The 19,801-nt window shown below is 38.4% G+C and overlaps 2 protein-coding genes across 4 annotated transcripts; one reads left to right on the top strand and one right to left on the bottom strand.

Moving 5' to 3' along the window:
- The first annotated feature begins 770 nt into the window (after nucleotides 1-770).
- On the top strand, nucleotides 771-3,793 carry LOC131312576 (uncharacterized). 3 transcript variants are annotated; one of them, XR_009195914.1, is made up of 3 exons: nucleotides 771-1,161; nucleotides 1,360-2,810; nucleotides 3,419-3,793. XR_009195914.1 is itself a non-coding variant. In XM_058340436.1 (2 exons), exon 2 carries the CDS (start codon nucleotides 1,441-1,443, stop codon nucleotides 2,743-2,745), a length of 1,305 nt encoding a protein of 434 aa, XP_058196419.1. In that variant the 5' UTR covers nucleotides 773-1,161; nucleotides 1,360-1,440; the 3' UTR covers nucleotides 2,746-3,138. The 3 variants fall into 3 exon arrangements, 1 of the variants encoding a protein (XP_058196419.1); XR_009195913.1 differs by having other exon boundaries at nucleotides 3,399-3,793; XM_058340436.1 differs by lacking the exon at nucleotides 3,419-3,793 and having other exon boundaries at nucleotides 773-1,161; nucleotides 1,360-3,138.
- A 15,288-nt stretch (nucleotides 3,794-19,081) lies between these two features.
- Nucleotides 19,082-19,801, bottom strand: LOC131314112 ((13S,14R)-1,13-dihydroxy-N-methylcanadine 13-O-acetyltransferase AT1-like). Its single transcript, XM_058342604.1, has one exon. It carries the CDS (start codon nucleotides 19,799-19,801, stop codon nucleotides 19,082-19,084), a length of 720 nt encoding a protein of 239 aa, XP_058198587.1.

The raw sequence follows: 19,801 nt of genomic DNA, 5'->3' as shown, positions 1-19,801 counted from the left end.
CCAAAATAACTCTTGTAACATTAGAGATTTAGGAGTGCTGGAGTACAGAACTAAAATTTGTTCTTCAATTGATGATTGTAGGTTGAATAATACACAATTTTGATATGCTAAACTTCGACCTTTTTGGGGATGCTCCAAGTACATGGCCCTTTTTGGTTCATGTTCTTCATAACTTGCCTTTGGTTCAAAAAATTGAACTCATTACTAGCCTAGGATTCTTTCTTACATGTTAATTGGGTGAGATATCTTTTTGTCTTAAAGCTTCAAAATAGATCATCCAATCTTAAAGCTCGAGGGAGCATCTTGCTACATATTTATAGGCGAGATGATGGGGGCCAATGGTGGGACCTTTTTTTTCCCCCCTGTTAATCCTCGCCAATGGAGGGATTCTTTTTTTTTATCGTGCCAATGGTGGGACTTGGTTACATGAATTTTGGGTAAGACCCCATTTTTCTTTCAGTTTTCACTTTTCTTCTCAATTTTCGCTTTCAAGAGTGATTAGAGTTTACCATTTTCGCTTTCACGAGTGATTAGAGTTCATCATATTATGTGATGATATTTTCACTTTTCTACTTTCACTTTTCTTCATCTTAACTTACGCGCACATTATGTGCCTTGGACCGACCTCACATTCTTCTCACTTTTCTTCATGGTCACATAACCTTACTCATAAAGCTTTCCATTTTCTTCTCCATTTTTGCTATGCGCTTTCACTCTCATGAGTCACAGTAATTTGGGAATTTTCTTTAACTGGAGTTCTGCATTTTGGTTTTCTTCGGTCATTCTCGCGCACACGTATTATGCGACTTAAAGGAAGTGGCCTTACAAGAGAGTGAGGGGGGAGAGAGGAGAGTGATGATGAAGACGGGGATTGGGACCTCCAATTCGCTATCAGTGGAGCATGCTATCGTCATTGAAAGGGGAAGCTGCAATGTCAAGCAAAGCAAACACCCTTTCCCTCTGCCAAATATCTCTCTACCCCCTCCCACCCACCACTTCAAATACAAAAAGCAAGAGGAATCAAGAAAAAAGTGGCAAACCCACAAATCCCCCTACATCATCATTATCAATCATCGTCATCATCCCTTTGATTTCTTTCTTCAATCCCACCTACTGCCCACACCCACCACACCTCATGTCCAAAACTCCCAAAATTCCACTGTAAGTTTCCCTCTCTTTCTCTCTCTATAACTTCTATTCTGTTCATGCTTTTACTTCAATTCATGTCTTGGCTGTTGCTTTCTTTGGAAGCTTATTTCTTTGAAAGCTAGATAAAGTGGAAAAAGCAAAGGTTTTGTTCAGTTTATCATGATCAATTGGTTAGTTCATGAAAATTTTCTTGTTCTTCGACTCTTGTAGGGCCTTGGTTGCCAATTTCACCCAAGAGTTGGGAATTGCTGAAAACCCAGTTGTGAATCTATCCAAAGATTGAATCTTGGCATGGATTCTTTCAATCAAGCAACTGGGTTTCGCTACAATCCCAATTCAGACACAGAAGGTGATACCAAATTCTCTGGGATTCTTGAAATCTATGTTCACCATGCTAGGAACATTCACAACATATGTATTTATGAAAAGCAAGATGTATATGCAAAATTCGCTCTCACTTATAACCCAGATGAGACCCTCTCCACTAGGATCATCAACGGTGGCGGCAAAAACCCCGAGTTCAATGAGAATCTGGTCGTGAAAATTGCCCAAATCGACGCGGTCCTCAAATGTGAGATTTGGATGCTTAGTAGGGTTAAGAATTATATGGAAGATCAGCTTTTGGGGTTTGCTTTGGTCCCAATCTCTTCAGTTGTTGGTAAAGGAAAAGTCACCCAAGATTATAGCTTATCTTCCACTGACTTGTTCCATTCCCCAGCTGGAACTGTCAAATTGTCCCTTTCTTTGATCACCAATGCGTTACTTGATCCTTCTATCAATTCATTCGCGGATTCTGTATCCAATTCTTCGATAACTTCTGAGGTTGTTTTGTTGGATAGGAAGATTTCAGACGTGGGTTTGGATCCAGTAGAGTATTCTAGGCTCGAATTTCCTGATATCAATGTGGTTAAAGAGAATCAACAGATGGTTTCTCAGTATTTCGAATTATCAGGGTCATTTCTTCATCTTGGTGTTTCTAATAATCCAGTTGAAGACTACGAAATGGCTGCGAATTCATCTGAGGAGAACCGTGGGGAATCGGTTTCTCCCAATGGAAGTATTCAGAATTCTGGTTTCCTTAGTTCTACTATGACAAGCTTGAGTGATGATAGAAACTCAGCTGATTCATTGGATAAAAAGAATCAGTTGGTTGGGGAGTTATTAAACTCCCCAAATGCATCGATCACCACTGAAGCTAATCGGAGCCCGGCTGCTTGTCCAGATACTCCGACTTCAAAGAAGGGAAGTGATGTGAGAGAGGAGAAGGAGGACAGAGTTTCGGACAAGGAAGAGGGCGGAAAGAAAGAAGGTCATAGGGCTTGTGTCAAATTTGGTCAAGTTTTTTCTGCTCCACATGGGAGTATCAATATTGAGGCGGAGCAGTCCGCAATGCAACAACAAATAGTTGACATGTACATGAGGAGCATGCAACAGTTCACAGACTCTTTGGCAAAAATGAAGCTCCCAATGGATCTTGATAAACCAGAAAATGAAGACGGTGGAGATCTGATCCAAAACAATGATGACAGTGTGGATGTTGAGAAGAAGAAAAAAGATGGTTCAAGGGTGTTTTACGGTAGCCGGGCTTTCTTCTGACTGGTTGGTATGCAGATTAAATGCAGTGCTGTCACACAACTTTCTCTGGGAAAAAGAAATATCGTGTCTGTGTTCTTTTCTAGCTTAAATTATCGAGTATTGTGTTTGTCTCGGCTCCACAAATGGTAACATAAGGCTTCATTCCTTTTAGTCTTGTTTAACCCCTTTTTTGGTTGATGAAGAGGATAGTTCCTTTGGATTCCCTGTTTGTTAACTTCATAACTACATACTTGCTCCTCTTGTTAAGGTGTTCTAGTTTTCTTCTTGTTTGTCATGTTGTTCTGTTGTGTAAGATCACTGTTAAGGTTGTTTGTAGTGCTTGTTCTCAAGATCGATGTACAAAATGCTTTATTTGTGGCGATGACAACATATCACTATCCATATTAATTTACCTGTCTCCCTCTTTGCTTGAGAACAGTGATAAACACAAGTGTTGTCAAACATGTTATCTCTCCATGATCATTGAAAGTGGTCTTTGTTATCCCATGGTTTTCTGCTGTAAAGTTGCATTGCTCCCAGTGGTTTGAAGTGACTTGTTCATTTTCATATGGTTTCCAAGTTTTGGTTTTGCTATGTTTAGGTATCACTATTCTCAGTGTTTGGTTGTCGAGTTTCTGATATGTTTTATGTTTTTATCCATTTTCTCTCAGCAGTTGTACAACTTGTATTACAGATTGGAGTATTATCAGTATCTGGATATCAATCTCTAAGTTCTTGTGTCCAATTTATGTCATCTGAGATGATTTTTTGGCACCATATAAAGTACAGGACATATCTGGATTAAATCTCTGAGGATTGTGTTTGTCTTGGCTCCACAAATGGTAACATAAGACTTCATTCTTTCAGTCTTGTTTAACTCCTTTTTCGGTGATTAAGAGCATAGTTCCTTTGGATTGTCAACTGTTCTGTTGATCTCATAACTAAGTACTTGCTCCTCTGTGAAGGTGTTTTAGTTTTATTGCTTTTGTCAAGTTGTTCTGTAGTGTAAGATCACTGTTTGGATTGTTGGTAGTGCTTGTTTTAAACTGTGCAAAATGTTGTTACTGTGGTGAAATCAATGTACCCAAGTCTTCATTAATATACATGGAATTTTCTGTTGGGATATTAGGAAAAGTAGATCCTGGCAGTGATATCGCGAGATCTTCCTCTTTGCTTGGGGAGCAGGAAAGTAGATTAGTAGTCATCTGTACTTGAGAGTCCATCCTAATATATGAAGTGAGAGTACCGGTTTGGTGTCTCCCTTTTTTTTTTTTTGAGCCCTGTCATGCTTTTCAAATCCAAAATCATCCTGAATACTCCATCCCTTACTGGGTAAACTAGGAAAGAAACTTCTTCTAACTGCCTAAAGCTCAGTGCTTCACTGCACATTAACACACAGTTGACATGCAAGTGAGGAGAATGACGTAGTTTCTGCCGAAAAGGAACTTCAACCAGTAAACCGGAAGCTGAAGACTACGGTAATCCAACTCCGAAGCTTGACCACATCGAGTATTCATTCTGAAAATAAGGGTGCTTAGTTTGAGGGTGTTATGCTATGGCTTGTCTTTTTTGTCAGACTGGTGTTTGATGCTGCAATATTTCTTCAAGATTTGTTTCGTGGTGCCATCGTGCTTAATACAAAAAACAAATGGAAGTACTGCATTTGGGGTAAGGATTTCAATCCTTGTGGCTAACCTCAATGCATTTGGTTCACTGTTCTGAGATTGTGGTATTTTTTTGTTGGCACGTTCTGTTTCGTGACTATACTGTTTTTCTAAGTGATTCATTCTCTTGAAGTATCGAGGCTCGATATGTCTTGTGCTACTGCAATACCAGAAGTACCCCATGTCTAACCGAAATCTTTGTCGATGTTTGGAAAAGTGTAGATCCTTTCAAGCGGAACTAAACTCCATAGTTGTTTCTCTAATAGTTATGAAGCACCGACACCTCTAGAGGTCGAAGTATCGTAGTGTCGGACACGGGGATACAGCGGGAACACGTATGGGACACTCCACGTGGCGTGTCCTAAAATTTAATTTAAATTTTTTACGGGGACATGGCTGGGGACACGGCAGGGGTCAAACTGTAATTTTTGGGGGCCAAATTGTAATTTTTTAAAACTTTGGGGGTTAAATTGTATTTTTTTAAATTTTGGAGCCAAATTGTAATTTTTTAAAATTTTTTGGGTGTCAAACTATAATTATTTATAATAAATATACACGTGGCGTGTTCCCACTGTGTCTGTGTCCCTATTTTTTTAGAATTCTAGTGTCTCCATGTCGGTGTCGGTATCTGTGTCCGTGCATCATAGTCTAGTAGTGTCTCGCGATATTTCTGTTGATGTTTCAGAAATGTCGATCCTTTGAAACGGAACTGAAAAAAGTAAGCTCCATCCTTTGGAAAAAGTAAACTCCACAGCTGTTTCTCTAGAAGTATTGGATCTGTTCTTTTTACTTCTTTTTCCTTTCTTTCCTTCTTCTTCTTCATAACTTAAAATGGTCCAGCTTTCTTGTTCCTCGCATAGAGCCAAGCACAGGCAACCCCAATGGCCTTTTAAGGGAGAATAAAGATACTTTAAACTTTAAAGCCTAATTTTGGCAAGATTCCACTTTTACAAAAATACAAAAGTAAGTGTATTTGAAAATTATAGTTTATACCACTTGTTGCACTCAGGGGCTCAGGGCAATAACCTCCGATCCGAGCGGGTATTCCCCAATCCGATAGACAAATGGAGCGGGTATGGTATTTGCTTCCCCCACCCCGTTTTAACCCGATTATAGGTATTTATATTTTTTGTATGTATATGTCTAAATAAATTTCATTGTTTTGATATAATAAGAGCAATATACCAATTAATAAAACACTAATTTATGTCTTTGTTTTTTTTATTTTTTAATTTTTTTTTAACTTTCATCAATCATCAATATCTAATTTTTTTTCAACACATTCTAAAAAGAACAAAACTAGTCAAATTATTATGGTGAATGGGGACCCGATTTCCCCGACCCTGACATCTCCCCGATTTCCCCCGCTCCAACTCCGCTCCGATATAGAACGGGGTGGGTTTGGGGGATGTTAAATCTGACTCCGATCCGCCCCATTGCCATCCCTTTATTTATGAGAATCCCCTACAATACTATATAATAGTAGATTTGCTTTGTTAAAGTCGGTACTGGCGAGTTTTTTTTCTTGAAATTCCCCCCAAAAAGGACTAGGCTAGAAATTCAGACACCATGAAAAAGAAAATCTTACTGTGATTTCTTTCTTAAGTTAGGAGAAGAGGAAATGTTTTATCTCGTCTCAGGCTCTCGACTAATATAATTTGCATGAGCAAGAGAAGAGAGAGTGATTCGGAAAAATTAATTTCAAGAAAAATCAAAATTTCCTTTTTCATCTCTTCGAAGGGCTAATAAACAAGCCGAACGAGCAAAGTAGAGATTGTTCAAGTTTGATTTGAAAACTTAAGGAGTTCTACAAATTTGTTCAATCTCGGCTGTCCATCGCGCAAGCTGATCTATATATATATATAAAATGATGAGTTAAGGACGTAAATGATGTGCATTTTTTCTTTTCTTTTCTTCTTAAATGAGGATTTAAGAAAATAATTTTCTGATTTTAAAAATGTAAATAAAAAGAATTAAATCAAAAGAGATGTGCCGAAACCAATAGAGGGCCTTGGGCCAAGCCCAGTCTAAAAAAAGGCCATCGGAGAGCAATAGGCCCAGTCCCAAAGCCCATTCCGCTAAGTAAGCCCCCGAACCAAGAATGGAGACGAAAGCCATTCAATTCACTCCGCATCCTCTTAAAAAAATAAAGCTCGCCATCGATCCTAGGAATAGAAAAGGAATGACCTCTACTACAAATAGTAAAAAGAAGTACGGCCATAGCCCACGTCAGCGGCGGACCCAGGAATTTGACATAGCGGGGACACCAATTTTTTTGTAACCGTAATATACGAGTTACAGTTAAGCACATTTACCCCAAAATTGTCACACCTCAAAATGAGAAGTGACCGGCCATGAACCACAAGACCAAAGCTCGTAGAACATGCAGCCTAAAAAGAAATTTTATAAAAACTCCCAAGCAAAGATCCACCAAACAGTCAACCATTTTTGTTTATTCAGAACATCCCAAGCCAATAAATTCCACAAAAAGAATGGGGTACAAACATTCCATGAACCAAATAAAATCCAGTGATCCAACAGTAATAAAAAAATCTAGATGTCTGACAAAATGTTTCAAATGCGGAAGCGATTAATAAAATAAAAATATGAAGAGACACCCTAAGGAGGTCAAACTTAAAGAAGTCCCCGAGATGCCGCCAGAGTCCTCCTAACTGCCCAACTTGCCTGAAAAAGAAGTTGGAATAAATCCGTCAGCTGACGAGCTCAATGAGTAGCAAAGCATGTATATTAAATACAGTTCCAAAACAGGGATCAAAATAATTTACCATGTCAACATAAATTTGGCATATGCGGTGAACAACAAAATAATCCATTAATCCAATTAACGATTCATCCGATAAGTCTTAACGGTGATCACCATACAACCTCCAACAACAATGGGGAACCACAACCAAAATCAATAGTACCAAGTGCCAATGAATAAATGTCTCATAATTGGATCCAATATCGAATCATAGAGTCACCACGAGTAGGCAGCCCGTGGAACTTTTCCCTAAGAACGATCCGGTCAATAACAACCGTTGAGCATTAGAGTCACTGGCCTAATCCGGTCTCTTCCCTAATGGCCAGAGTCACCCGCACACAGAGGATTAATTTCCCTGGACTTCAAAAATATGTTTCCATCAATATCCACAAAGTTCTCACCAAAAGATTATTTGAACAACAAATGGTTTCACCAATCCACATGCCAATTTCAAGAACCAAATAAAATAAATACATGTTCCCAATTTCAATCATTAATTTTCTAAAACAATAATTTAAGGGATACGAGAAAGTTCGCAAATACGTAACATGCTTAACCACTCACCTGAGTCCAAAGCAAATGCAATCGAACACCAAAAAGGAAGCTAACCTGAACAATAGAACAATACGAAATGACAAACTAATCAAAGCTTAGTACTGACTCGACAAACTAAGAATATCAGATCTATTAAATTCTTAATCCCCACCCAAATCCTAAATTACTATAATTAGCCACCAAATTGTTAAACCTTATTTTCAATTCAAAACCATCGGTAACCACCACCTACAAATCCCAACTTCATGCACCCAAACCACGTGCGTACAACACACCACTCATCTTGATCTCCATTCATAACTTCTACCGTCACAAACCGTGCACACTCGCACCGTCTCTCTCTAGCCGGCACCCACCAAATCAACATAGAATAATTTTCATCCAATTATCTTGCTACTGAACCGAACTCTGAGTAGTGAAGCAATAAGATTAATTCGAAACTTACCACGATTGAAGACGAGTACAAGGGCGACCTCGAAACCTTTGACTGCGCTGCTCTTTCCTTCTCAACGTTCTCTTAAAAGTAACCCTAATCAAACTTATGAATATCGGTCTAAGTAAACCCTCTTATAAACTTCCCACTAACAACGTGGCACGCACCCTAAATTTTAGCTGATTAGTTAATTAGAATTTATGTATATAAAAAGGCAGAAATACGTTTTCTTATATACACGGCCATCCAACTAATACCAATTTATAGAAAATTACCTTCCAGTACCAGTATTTATCCAAAATTAATTACATACTACAAAGATTACAATCATGACAACAATACCCATAGCGCTCGCAAAATAATTATTTGGGACCCAACCATAACACACATATAATAAATGGCTACGTCGTTAATTAAATAAATAAAAATTCTAGGCCGTAACAAAAATAATTTTAGCATTCATGATAAATTAAAATTTTAAAGTATATATGTATTTTAATAATTAGCTACTTGGACAAATTTGCGCACCTTGACTAAATGCATTAAAATAATATTATCACATGTTCATCATCTATTTTTCTATTACTAACTCTACTATTACAGTTTTGGGGCAAAAAGTATACAAATACAATATGGGGGTAGACTCGAACCCGAAATAATGTAAAAAATAAGGTATGCACTACTATTTTCAGCCTTTTGGAAAAAAAAAACCACACAAACACACACATTTCCTTTTGGGGAAAAGACAAAAAATACCTGCAGGAGAGCATAGGGGAAGTCTTGAACTCAACACCTCTTGCTTAAAAAAAAAAAACTCTACTAGTGCACCAACCAACAAGTACTTACATATATTCAACATAAATAATATATATACAAAACCGCAAATTTTTTTTTAAAGGGCATGGGGACACGTGACCCCACGTGCCCTATGGTAGATCCGCCCCTGGGGCCCCACGTTGCATCATCGGCTTGTTTTGATTGTGAACTGATACAGGGAGGAGTTGACGGTGAAAGTCATTGTTCATATAGTCAAGTCATATCTTCATGTTGTCACGTAAGTACATAATAAATTTATTATTTTCTCCTCTCTTTTTGTGACTGCTATTGTTGGATTAGTGACTAGATTATGGTTTATGTATTTGATTCACGAGAGTGGAATTTCTTTGCAAAACTTCCAATCATTTTCTGCATCTCTTGGTAGGAATTGGTGATTTTTTTTCCCTTTGGTTTCTGTATATGAATCAATCGAGATTATATGTCGAGTACTTTGCCATATGCCTTTTCTTTCTTAACTGCGTTGTTTTTGTTTTGGCATTCTGCCATTTAAGATGGTTAGATGGTAGTGTAAATCATGGGTTGCTAACAGCAACTGATTCGGTTAAAGGTTTAGTTTGAGTTTTAGTTTTGTTTCCAATCATTATTCTATTTCTTTCTCCAATTATTATCCTATTTTTTCAATTATTACTTTCTTATCTCTCTCTATCTCTTTCCAATTATTACCCCTATATTCAATCATTACTTTATTTCTCTCTCCACCCACTACCAAAACTAAACTAAACTCACAATCAAACACAACCATTGTCTTTTCAATTGTAGGCAGGTAAACATATTTGAAATGACAAGAGTCGATGATGATCAAGTTTCTCAAATAAGAAGAGGGATTGTAGTTGCTAAGGATAGTTTGTTTGTCTTGAATTGCGTGATTTGCGATTCATGCGAGTAAACATGTTTTTCCGGTGGATTTTTAGTTTGTAATTGAGTGTTTTTTTTGCGACTACCTGTATTTGACACTCAAATATGCATTTTTGGATTCTATGGTTAACTAGCACAGATTATGGGCACTCGGCTCTCTAATCAGTTGTACATATACTCGTTGAACATGTTGATTTGTACAAGTTGTGACCTGGTTTTAAGAAGCATATGTAGTTTAAGGATACGTAGAAAAGGAATGATCATCAGGTTTCTTATGAGTTGTGATGCCCTTATTTTCGTTGAAGGAAAAAAATAAGGTTGCAGACGAAATTTTGGGTTAGGAAAATTAATCCAAGCGTGATAATTCTGCAAGATGGGGTAGTATATTATCTAGGCAATCTTTAGTGGCTTCTTCCCGCCTTCTTTATCACCGAGCGGTCATTTAAGATTTAAGATTCTTAGTCGGTGATCTGGGTGATTTCCCTCTCCATGATGGCGTTTATGCCCCCCATCGTTTCACTGGCTATCATTAAATGTACTTAGATACGGATTGTGTCGTACTCTTAGTATAGGATACAAGATTTCTCGAAATTTCATTCCAGAATTAAATTCCAAAAAAAATAAATTCAGATTGATCTTAAGAATTTCCTTGTTTAATTCCTCCTTTTTCTTGCAAATGGTTCTTGCTTTTGTTGAAATTGCTCATCCAGTCACTCACTCTTAGCATTTGAAAATTTCAAAAAGCTGTGTAATGGTTCAAACCACCCATAAAAAGAAGTTTGGGAGTGTTCGGGGCAAACCCGCAAAGATTGACATGTTCTATAGCTTTGACGCACCTCAGGCGCAATTACATGTGCCCTAGGCGCATGTCTGTGCGTCCCAGGCGCAGTCCTCAAAATTGCCGAACAAGCCACACTTCGCGTGCATGCTACGGACACTCCCGAAATTTGATTTGCGTGTGGTTAAGAACCATTAAAAAGCTTATTATATCTACTTTCTAATCGAAGTGGTTATGGTCGAAATTTGTTTGTAATTCAAATTAAACGACATGACCAAAATTATTTGTAAACGTTTAAGCCTTGCTTTGAACGAATCTAGATGATGAAATGACTTTCTGTACGCTTCCATGAAATGTGAATGGTCTATAAACTTTGTGGAACATTTAAGCAATGAAGAAAAACTTAAGACTAAGGGATTTGAGCATTGAATAAAACTTAAAATGTGTTTTTGGCTTAGTGGCTCCAACGATTTCTATAGTGGTATGCTTTCTACTCATTTTTCATGAACGAAATCTAAATATTTTTATAGTCGGATTCCACCATCTTTTAATACTATTAAAACCCTATTCTCCATATAAAATAGGTCTTGATTTGATTTAAAATGAGAGATATGCGAGTGTTTAACCGATGTGAATTGTTTTTTGATCCACTGAGGGTAAAATGGTAACTTCTGATGTATAAACTGTATGCTAAGAATTAAGAAGCAAAAAGGGGGATTCAGTTAAGATCAAAATAGCTTTAAAGTACATATTTCATGTGCATGTGTGCTCGCTGCTAACATGAAGGAGAAGAGAGCGAAAGAGCGAGAGACAGAGAGGCAGATTGTGAACTAAGAATAGATATTTCAGTTCAAAACAGATATAATCTTCTACCGTTCAACGTAGAAGAGAAAGAAAACAGACGAACCTTTAATAGCTTTGCAGCTGTTATTGCAGCAAAGATTTCAAATCAAACAAAGATATCAGTTGTGTGCAGAGCCATAAGCATTTGTTGTCCTTGGTGCATATTGTAACAAGCCTAGCTTCCTTGGACATAACCGACTCTCGCGACTGTCGGACTCTTTCAATTGGAGTACATGTGAGGGAAGCAACACAAAGAATCGAAATTACTATTACAGTTCTGAAATCAGTGAACAGGATCAAGATATTCATTGCCCCTGCCACCATAAAAATTTACCTTGCTTGCACTATCAATGCCCATGGAGTGTCTGTGGTAAGCCCGCAAAGATTGACTTGTTCTACAGCTTTGATGCGCCCCAGGCGCATGTTTGTGCGCCCCGGGCGTAGTCCTCAAAATTGCCGAACCAGCCAAACTTCGCGGGCATGCTACGGACACTCCCGAAATCCAATTTGTGTGTGGTTAGAACCGTTAAAAAGCTTGTTAAATCTACTTTCTAATCGAAGTGGTTTTGGTCCAAAATTGTTTGTAATTCAAAAGGCAAGAACAAATTTGTTTGTAAACATTTAAGCCTTGCTTTGAATGAATCTGGATGATGAAATGGCTTTCCGTACGCTTCCATAAAATGTAGATGTACTATAAACTTCGTGGAACACTTAAGCAATGAAGAAAAACTTAAGAATAAGGGATTTGAGCATTGAATGAAACTTAAAATGTGTTTTTGGCTTTGTGGTTCCGACGATTTCTATAGTGGTATGCTTTCTACCCATTTTTCATGAAAAAATCTAAATATTTTTATATTCGGATTCCACAATCTTTTAATACTTTTAAAACCCTATTTATCAATATAAATTAGGTCTTGATCCGATTTAAAATGAGAGAGATACGAATATTTTACCGAAATGAATTATTTTTTGATCCATTGAGGGTAAAATGGTCACTTCTTCTGTTCTATAAATAATTTTGAATCGAAGCCACTTGGGATAGAAAGTAAATTCGACAAGCTTTGTAACGGTTCAAATCACCCGAAAAATGGAGTTTGGAAGTGTTCGGGGCAAGTCTGCAAAGACTGACTTGTTCTACAGCTTTGATGCGCCTCAGGCGCAATTTCAGGGGCGCATGTCTGTGCGCCCCGGGCGCAGTCCTCAAAATTGCCGAACAAGCCAAACTTCGGGCGCATGCTACGTACTCTCCCGAAATCCGATTTGCACGTGGTTAGAACCTTTAAAAAGCTTGCGAAATCTACTTTCTAATCAAAGTGGTTTCGGTCCAAATTTTTTTGTAGATCAAGAGACTTCTTAAAGCTTCATGGATATGTACGTTCCTGATTGAACTAATTCATACCGTAGGTATATCATTCGTTCCTGATCTTCTGAAGTAGTTCGAGGTTGTGCGTTGAACACGGCGTCGTCGCTGCCCTCTAGGAAGTGAACTAATTGGAGCCCATGCGCGCATAGAATTCGTATTCCCAATGCGAGTTCTCATTAATCCAAATGGCACCGTTGCAAAATTAAGCGGCCAGGAGTCAAATTCCGCGGCTAGGTATCAAATTCCGTGGCCAAGAGTAAAAGAGTGCGGCCAAGGTAAAAGCGCACGGCCATTGTTTAAAATAGAAGGGTGGTTCCATTTCACGCTTTCAGAATAATGTCGCCACACTCTATAATACTAGTAAACGTGTTCGTGATCCATGGATCTTCTTCTCACACGAATACGTACGTGGGGCTTCAATAAGGAGAAGAATGAAGATGTCGAAGCTTATCGTGTGTGGCAGATCTCTGCACGGGGGAAGGTTTCTTGCCGTTTGCGTGAAAAGTAGCAAATAAATCGCGTCCAATTGTGTTGTCGTTTATCATAAACTGGAGGACTTTGATAACAACTCATAATAGCACATTTTTGCATTTGCCTGACTGTTTTTCCTTTTTTCACCTAGGGGTTTCCGCAAAAACTCGTGTCAATTGTGGGACTGCAACTTTTCTTAGTCTCTTCACTGTTAGCATTGGTTATTTAGTATATTGTACGTGCCATGGAATCCGGCTTCTGGTTTACTTTTGGGCACATTATTGACAGATAGGTCAACGTACGTAGCAGCAAGGATGGTGCATCGCCTATTAATTTCTCGTTCTTGCCCGGGGGCCAAAACGATGCGAGATGTGCTTATTGAACAACTGGAAGCCCATGACATTGAAACAAGTTAAAATGAGGCTCTTTTTAACTATGTCAAAAGACTCAGAGCATTGAACATTGAAAATCAACTCAGCATATAATTATTGAGGGGTGCTAGGGACATATAAAATGGGCAAAGATAAGACCCTTAAAGTGTACATAAACGGCTCAGATTCACTGCACAGTGAATCTGAGCCATTCATGTACACTTTAAGAGTCTTTTTTTTGTTCATTTTCTTTGCACTTAGCATTTCTCATAATTATTAGGACCGGACACTAGAAAAGGCAACTGGGATCAAATCTAGAGCTCATTTAGATATTCATTGGGATTAAACTTAGCATACTATTGAAATGGTCACTTCTTCTGATGTATAAATAATTTTGAATCGAAACCACTTGGGTTAGAAAGTAAATTCAACAAGCTTTGCAACGGTTCAAACCACTCGTAAAACGGAGTTCGGGAGTGTCCGAAGCAAGCTTGCAAAGATTGACTTGTTCTACAGCTTTGATGCGCCTTAGGCGCAATTTCATGTGCCCAGGCGCATGTCTGTGCTCCCCGGGAGCAGTCCTTAAAATTGCCAAACAAGCCAAACTTCGCTCGCATGCTATGGACACTTCCGAAATCTGATTTGCGCATGGTTAGAACTATTAAAAAACTTGTTAAATCTACTTTCTAATCGAAGTGGTTATGGTCCAAAATTGTTTGTAAATATTTAAGCCTTGCTTTGAACGATTCTCAATGATGAAATGATTTTATGTACGCTTACATGCAATGTGGATGGTCTATATATAAACTATTCCTACCAAGGAAGAGATGCAGATAATGATTGGAAGTTCTGCAAGAAATCCCACTCTCTTGAAGCAAATAGCAATAGCAGTAAGCGTAACTGATCCAACAATAGCAGTAACAAAAAGAGAGGAGAAAATCATAAATTTATTATCTACTTGCGTGGCAATACGAAGATATGACTTGACTATATGAACAATGACTTACGCCGTCAACTCCTCCCTGTATCAGTTCACAATCAAAACAAGCTGATGATGCAACATGGGCTATGGCAGTAGTTCTCTTTCAGACATTAATTTCTTCTCAACTCGTATACTTCTTTTTACTATTCGTATTAGAGGTCCATTCCTTTTCAATTCCTAGGATCGATGGCGAGCTTTCTTTTTTTAAGAGGATGTGGAGAGAATTGAATGGCTTTCGTCTCCGTTCTTGGTTTGGAGCCTTTTTTGGGCCCCTCTCGATCTTATTTGTGACCTCTCAATTGTCACCGCCTGGCTTCTAGCAACCACCACCTGTCCTCTGTTGCTACCACGGTAGAACTATTAGAACAACATATCAAAATGGACCTAGTCCTCGCAATTAGAAATGACAACAATTGTGGCCTTAAAGAATCCCTTTGTGCAACATTAAGTGCAGACTAGAGACCTAGAAAAGAAAAACTAGAGAAAGGCCCCTAGAACCAGGAAATGGATAAAACAATCTTAGCATCCGATAGGAATACCATTAAGGCTACCTCCTGTTTAGTTGAAAACATGATTACTCTAGTTTGTAACCTTAGGATTGACAAGCACCATTATCTTACTATGGCAAAGAAGCATACAAACATCAGAACACTCTAGACAAGTGATAAAAGGGCATAGCCAGATTTCTCAAACACCTACCTAACAGCTTTCATAAAATTAAAAAAAAAAACCCTAGGAGAATACCCACTTTAAGATTGTTTTCCCTACTGAACAATTCCAATGGAAGGACAATCCACTACTCAATGAACCCTCATTTAATTAAAAGAAGAAGATAATTAACTTGTATAAGTTAATAAACAATCAAGCACAGTAATCGGGCTCTTACCCAGATAAACGTCACTGAAGCTGGACTCAAAGTGGTGCAAGAAATTCTTCTTAGTTAAAATCCCACAAAATCATCTTCATCCACCGAGTAAAATAGTTCAAGGAATTATGCTGCAAATGAGAGAAATAGAATGATGAAGAAGTTGAAATGAGGGTAATGCTTAATTTGGATCATGAGCAATTATGGTGTTCTGCTACTGCCCTGATAAGATGATCGAGAATTTCTGCTTCGAATATTTCCACTTGCATATGGGTGTTCTTTTCTTAGATGGCTTTTCTTTTATTTGTTTGTTTCTACCCTATAATGGACTTATTTCATGTATTGATTGAGTTAGCCCTGTTTGTCTCATGGAAAACCGAGCGTATTCTTGACCATATGCTAGTGCTTTCTATAGTGATTAGGATGTTAACCGGGGGATGTTGCTATGCTGGTGGTGCACAGCACCGTCCGCGCCGTCCATTCGACAATTCAACGGTCAAGACCTCATATTTACCATCCCTGGGTTCGTTTTTAATTTCATGGACCTCTAATACGAGAAAGCAAACGCAATACAACAGAATATATTGGAATCGTCATCTTCCATATCATTAGCACGATCTCCTCGAAGCCGAATTCTCAATTTTGTAATTCCCATTAGGAGAGTAATTAACCAGGATTAAGGTTCTGGTTCGATGTAAAATATTTTATAATGTAAAATATTTTTTCAAAAAATTAACTTTTACAAATTTTATTTTTCTGTATTTGATTGGCATATGAAAAATAATTTTCAAAGCAATAATGAATGAATGGATGGATGGCTCAGAAAATGTAATGCACGCAAGTGAATTGGATTATATATATACTAGAGAGAGATGGCTCAGAAAATTAGAAATTGGAGAGAGAGAGAGAGAGAGAGAGAGAGAGAGAGAGAGAGAGAGAGAGAGAGAGAGAGAGAGAGAGAGAGAGAATCATGCATGACTGGATGGATTATGGATGACAAATGTGGTTGGGTAGTGGAAGGCTACAAGCGACGGGAGGTGGCATTGGAAAATGACTTACATATGTTTTGACGGTAAGTTGTTTTACCCCGGCTGAGAGAAATTATTGATAAATGAAAACATTTTATTCATAATTTGTGCAACCAAACATCAGAAAATGAGTAAAATGTTTTACCGCCAAACAAACGGAGCCTAACTCTCTATAGAGACTGACGATCCAATTGAGCTAGAAAAGAGCTAAACAGTGATGCAATGGGAATTGACATTCAACTCCTAACCCACGTTGCTACTTAGAAACCATAAGGGCCAGCAGAGCCGGCTTAGAGGGGAAATTGAAGAAGCAATCGCTTCGGGCCCCCAAATCTTTGGCCCGAGGAGGGCCCAAAAAATATAACTTATACTAAACTATTAAATCGTAAAGAGTTCCGATATCCTTCACATGACTTCTACTTGGTAATGTGGCAGTTGAAGCTCCTTCATTGCTTAAGGCCATGGCTTTGAACTTCGGCCACTTTTTTCAACCGTTTTTCAGCAAAGGATGCCTTCTCGCAATTAATATGGATTGAGTTGAAGACTGTGCAGTAAACAAATTTTTTTTCCATTTTTGTTAAGTGTTAATTAACTCAACTATATCTTGTCACTAAATTTTGTTAAATTTCGAAGAAGAAGATGTTGATTTTTTCTAAAGTTTCTTTAATTAGACCTTTAATTTCTCTATAAAAGTGTGGGTCTTTCTATCATAAATTTTACCTCTGAAATTTGAATTCTAGATTGATATTTTTTATTGCAAATTTTCACTCAAAGATGTATATAGGGTCTCGTATTAGGACTTCATTTCGGACCCCAATATCTTTGAGCCGGCACTAAGTCTGCCAAAAAACAAAAAAACTTTTCCTCAGAACCTTAACCTAATCCTCTCTTCTCTCTTCTTCTCTCGCAAACAATGGTACCCATAATCGAACTCATAAAAACGGCTTGCTTTAACACGTACAGGTGCGCTCCCTCTCTCTGTCTCTGTCTCTCCCAACTAGGGAAAGACTATAATACGTACACATCTTTTATTTGGGTGTGTATCATATGCACCCTTCAAAATGTTATGAATTATAGAGAAAATGTTACGAATTGTATTGCTAAAAAGTTACGAATCGTATAAGAGTTACGAGATACATCAAAATGTTATGAATCATAATGAAAATGTTACGAATCATACTGCTGAAAAGTTATGAATTCTAGAATAAAAGTTACGAAATACGCTAAAATGTTATGAATGAACCATAAAATAGGTGCATATGGTATTCCTTTTTAAGGGGTGTGTATTGTAGACTTTCCCTATAACTATATATACAACGAATCTTTGTTGTTATGCCGAATTTCTAAAGCAAATGAAATCTAGAAACATCTAGTGGTACCATAGTTTATGGATATTGCTGCAGCCAAAGATTGTCAAGTACTATAGTTTGTTGCCGGAGAAGTCAATCGATGTTTTTGGAGGGCCGGAACGAGCAATTCCAACTGCAGCAACGCTGTGAACAATGGGGACACTAAGTTTGTGCATGAGTTATTTGTTTAATTGTTACCGTATAGATAGTATATTTTTCTTAAAGCTATTAAAATTCAAATTGTACACGCATCGCATTTACCATTTGATTTCTCTATATTGGCTATCAAATAAACAAGAAAAGACATATCACATTTTACCATCACAAGTTAAAATTGTAGCGAAACCATTGTGGATGGAAGCTTTGATTTATAGTGCGCTCATGCGAAAAATGATGCGTTAATCGATATAAATTACACAAAAACAACACAGTCCTTGTATGCTCAGACACTATTATTTTGGTGCCAAGTAACGTGTCGTGTACTTGTTATGCGGTGAAGCACATTCTACTAATTACAAATTAGATAACAAGAATGCCGCCTATAGATAGCTCTCGACTAATATAAAATGAGACAATAGGGTTATATTTGCGATGTCCATCTTTTGCTAATTTCATAATTCTTTTTCGTCAAACCTTGCATTCGAGGAATGCTACCACCTATAACTTTTCCAGGATTTGTTTTATCCTTTCTGAATAACCTCCTCCTTGAATGTCTCAAATTATTGGTTTGAGAATTTCTCAACCAAATTCAAAAACGCCACACGATCCTCCCAATTAAGAAATATAGGAGACCAATAAATGTAAATTGCGGCCGAAAATGATATTGGTACCGACGGGGTCGGTACCGAAATCGTAGGAACGGTCACGCTGGGACACATATACACGAAAAAGGGGTGCTCGGATCAAGTACCCTATACACCTCAGATGCTGTTGATTCTCATGTAAGCCCCCTCGTTTTTTTTTTATAGAATTTTTGGACGGCTCGGATTGGCCGTCTGGTGGCCGGAGACAGCCCAGCGTGGCCGTTCCTACGATTTCGGTACCAACCCCGACGGTACCAATAGTGCTAGTCAATTGCGGCGTTCCTACAAAATTGAAAGAACTCAATATTAAAATTGGGTAAAACATTCATAAATGAAATACAATACTAGCATTTTCAGCATTGCTCACAAATTACCATCTAAAATTTTCACTTCAAATTAGAGCTGAAGCAACAACAAAGGGGAAGAGAAGTTACCCCAACTTGCAGTACTCACCCAAACAGGCTTACCCCATCCGAAATCCGACTCGTGAAACGGAAACCTACACCAACTAGTAATCAGGAAGTAATCCACTTCGTTGTCGACGAACAACTCCATCACCTTCTTCGTATCTCTCACGAGCTTTTCATTCACATTTTCCCCTTGCAACTCCTCCAAGTACTCACTGTCAATTTTCCCCACTGCTTCCCTCGTCTTGCTCACCAGCTCGCCCAAATCCATCTTGCCATTTCCCGACATTGTCTCTCTCCAGATGGCGTTGCCGAATGTGTTTTCTGATAGAGGCGGGTCGATCCTCCCCCTTACATTCACCGGATACCACACGAATGAAGGGAGGCATCGGTCACGCCCTTTTCGAGCCATGGCCCACTTCCAAATTACCGCTGTCACCAATTGAACGCGCGTCGGTTGAACCGCAGTACTGGCTCCTACTTCGTCTCTCAGAGCAGCTATTTTCGAACTACTGAAGCGGAAGATTCGAGTTTCGCCCGAGCATTTCGAGCTTTCGTAACTCGTCTGCAGCCCAAACGAATCTCTGGGTGGGAAGAGAGAGGACGTGGCGAAACTTGGAGCCACCATATTGGCATCGCCATGGGCCATGGCAGCCCAAGCCTTGACAAACATGCTCAAGGCGCATCCATCAGCAACTGTATGGCACAT

Source organism: Rhododendron vialii, chromosome 13a (assembly GCF_030253575.1).
Source record: "Rhododendron vialii isolate Sample 1 chromosome 13a, ASM3025357v1".
In the NCBI taxonomy this organism is placed as follows: domain Eukaryota; kingdom Viridiplantae; phylum Streptophyta; class Magnoliopsida; order Ericales; family Ericaceae; genus Rhododendron; species Rhododendron vialii.
This window is presented reverse-complemented; position numbering and strand designations above follow the sequence as displayed.